General features: G+C 46.6%; 1 protein-coding gene across 1 annotated transcript in view; it reads right to left on the reverse strand.

Annotated features, from left to right (window-relative positions):
• Positions 1-58: 58 nt before the first annotated feature.
• PPTG_21016 (hypothetical protein) overlaps positions 59-2,307 on the reverse strand; it is a gene marked incomplete at both ends in the record, with an annotated part of 7,742 nt that continues 5,493 nt past the window's right edge. Inside the window, 3 exons of the mRNA XM_008895468.1 lie at positions 59-154; positions 239-1,756; positions 1,854-2,265. Of these exons, the coding sequence (XP_008893716.1) occupies positions 59-154; positions 239-1,756; positions 1,854-2,265 (2,026 nt within the window). The remainder of the gene's footprint in view (positions 155-238; positions 1,757-1,853; positions 2,266-2,307) is intronic.

Genomic DNA, 2,307 nt, shown 5'->3' on the forward strand with positions numbered 1-2,307 from the left:
ATATACTCTGATCTTTTCTTCGATGGGGACCCAGAAGTTGGCGATACTGCAATGGTTATCACACCAGATTCGTTAGGGAGTATACTTGGAAGCATTGAGCTCTTCCGAACGGCACGATCAAGCTGATGATGTAAGATATTGAGCTCAACTCGTGCTTCCTCGACATCATGCCAAATCTTATCATAAGTAAATAGTTAGTTAGTGAATAGTATAACGAATAGATTACATAACTGCGTACCCGACTCAAGTGAAGGTTTACGCCGCAGTGCTTTTGCAGACGCTCAATCCAATGCAACATTTCCTTCACCAGTGTCTTCGTTCGTCCCCCGTCTGAGTGCTGAACGTCATCCCTATTTGCGATATTGTACGTGCTATCCAGACGCTCAAGCACTCCAGCTTTGTCTTTATCTGTGTCACTGTTCATCGATTCAGCGTCATTACTTGAGCTTTCCATCCCCCACTGGTACTTCTGCACAGACAACTCCGGTGTTTCATCCACGATACGATCCCAGTCAGGTCTCGGTGTGTAACATGTTCGGGTTCGCTCAAAAGCTTCCTGAAATTGTTCGTAGTTAGCTCGAATATCCCTCAATGAAGCCTCCGACTGTTGCTTTGTCTGCACATCACGTGCATATTGAGCCTTCAAGTTAGAAGTCTCTTCTTCGAGCTTTTTTATCTCGTCTTCCAGCTGCCGGTTCTCAACTTCGGCGTTTTGAACTTGTAGAGCTACTGAAACATGTTGTTCCTGCCATTTCTTCTCCTCCATGTGTCGCTTTAAAGGAGCGCTGGACACGAAATCCAAATAGAGCTGCTGACTGCGGATCTCTCGGAGTTGTGCCTGTTGCGTATCTAGCTGCAGTTCTAGCACTTCACAGTCACGTTTCAATTCTTGTTCTTGGTCAATAAGTGAAGCGTAATCTTGTTCCAGAAGATGCACAGCACGGCGCTCGCCCTCAATTTCTGCGCGGTTATAGGCATGTCGTAAGTGAAGCTGTGTGAGTTCACCCTCGAGTTTCTGTAGCTGGGTCGATAAGTCTCGTTCCAAGGATTTCTCCATAGCAAGCTGCGTGGCCAGACGCCTGCGTTCTTGTTGTTGCAACTTCACCTTTTCCTGCACATCCGCTACACGTGAGAAATACTCAGTCACCCCGTTCTTCGCAGGAGCGGACGAAGTAGAGACTTCGGATTCCACGTTAGAATCTTGTTCTAGCTGGTGATAAATCGTAATGTGAAGAACTTCTTGAATTTCGACAAGAAGGTTTTTCAGGGCACCAGGTTCCATCGACTGCTGCCAGTTCTCAAGCGCCTTGAAACAATGAGCTGTACGCAACTGCTTATGACGTAAATCTGTTGGCGACTCGCAAAAGTTTGAGGTAGAATCGACAATACGAGATCGATTAGGACGCTGACGTGATTGATGCTGCTTGGACTTTGACCGGGGAGAGGGTGCGAAGCGAATTCGTGCAGTTTGGCTTCCTGAACCTGTTTTGTTGTTTTCATCTCGCATTTCACGGGCAGTATTGGCATGCACAGGCGGTAATAAACTCGAACGGGACTGGAACGATTCGGCCTTGTTTGAGTTACCTTCATGAAGTGAGTTGAAATTCAACTGAGGTACAGCTGAAGGTCCATTCCCAGCGACGCAATCCACATCTTCACTGCGTTCTTCTGACGACAGCTTCATCATTTTGGAGACCTTTTGAAAAAAAAAAAATAATGATCCTACCTCTATGAATAGTCTAAAGATCGAAACTACCTGGAATTTGAGTTTTTGTTGCGTACTTTACGTAATTTATGAAAAGGACACATGATTCAAACGTATCCTAGTGTTCTACTGCTGCTGGTTCTGCTACTTCTTCGAGTGCAGACTTGCTAGCAACTCGAGGTATCTTACCTTTGCGTTTCCATTGAGACCGCGTCATATACTGACGATAGCATTCGTGAGGATGGCGTAGCTGCTGGAAAATCTCCAAATGCGTCGACTGTGATTCCTGCATATCATTCGATTCATGTGGCTTTTGAAGTAGATCGAAGAATAAACGGAGGACAGCATCACTCTTTTCCAACTCCGACTCCAGCCGCCGAGTGAGTGCTTCATGACTTGCTCGTTTTCCGCGATTTAAATTACGAAGGCGCTCGAAAAGGTCCAGATTGTGTTGTTCTTCACGTAGCAAAGCACACGAAGGTGCGTCACCGTCATCACCAGCATTGGCTTGGCTTTCGCTCCCGCTCTTGACATTCTCTTCTTGTACTTGGTTGTTGTCACTTACCGCCGAATTCGGGCGTGCCGTGACGTACAGCGGGGCT

Source organism: Phytophthora parasitica (genome assembly GCF_000247585.1).
Source record: "Phytophthora parasitica INRA-310 unplaced genomic scaffold supercont2.3, whole genome shotgun sequence".
In the NCBI taxonomy this organism is placed as follows: Eukaryota; Oomycota; class Peronosporomycetes; order Peronosporales; family Peronosporaceae; genus Phytophthora; species Phytophthora nicotianae.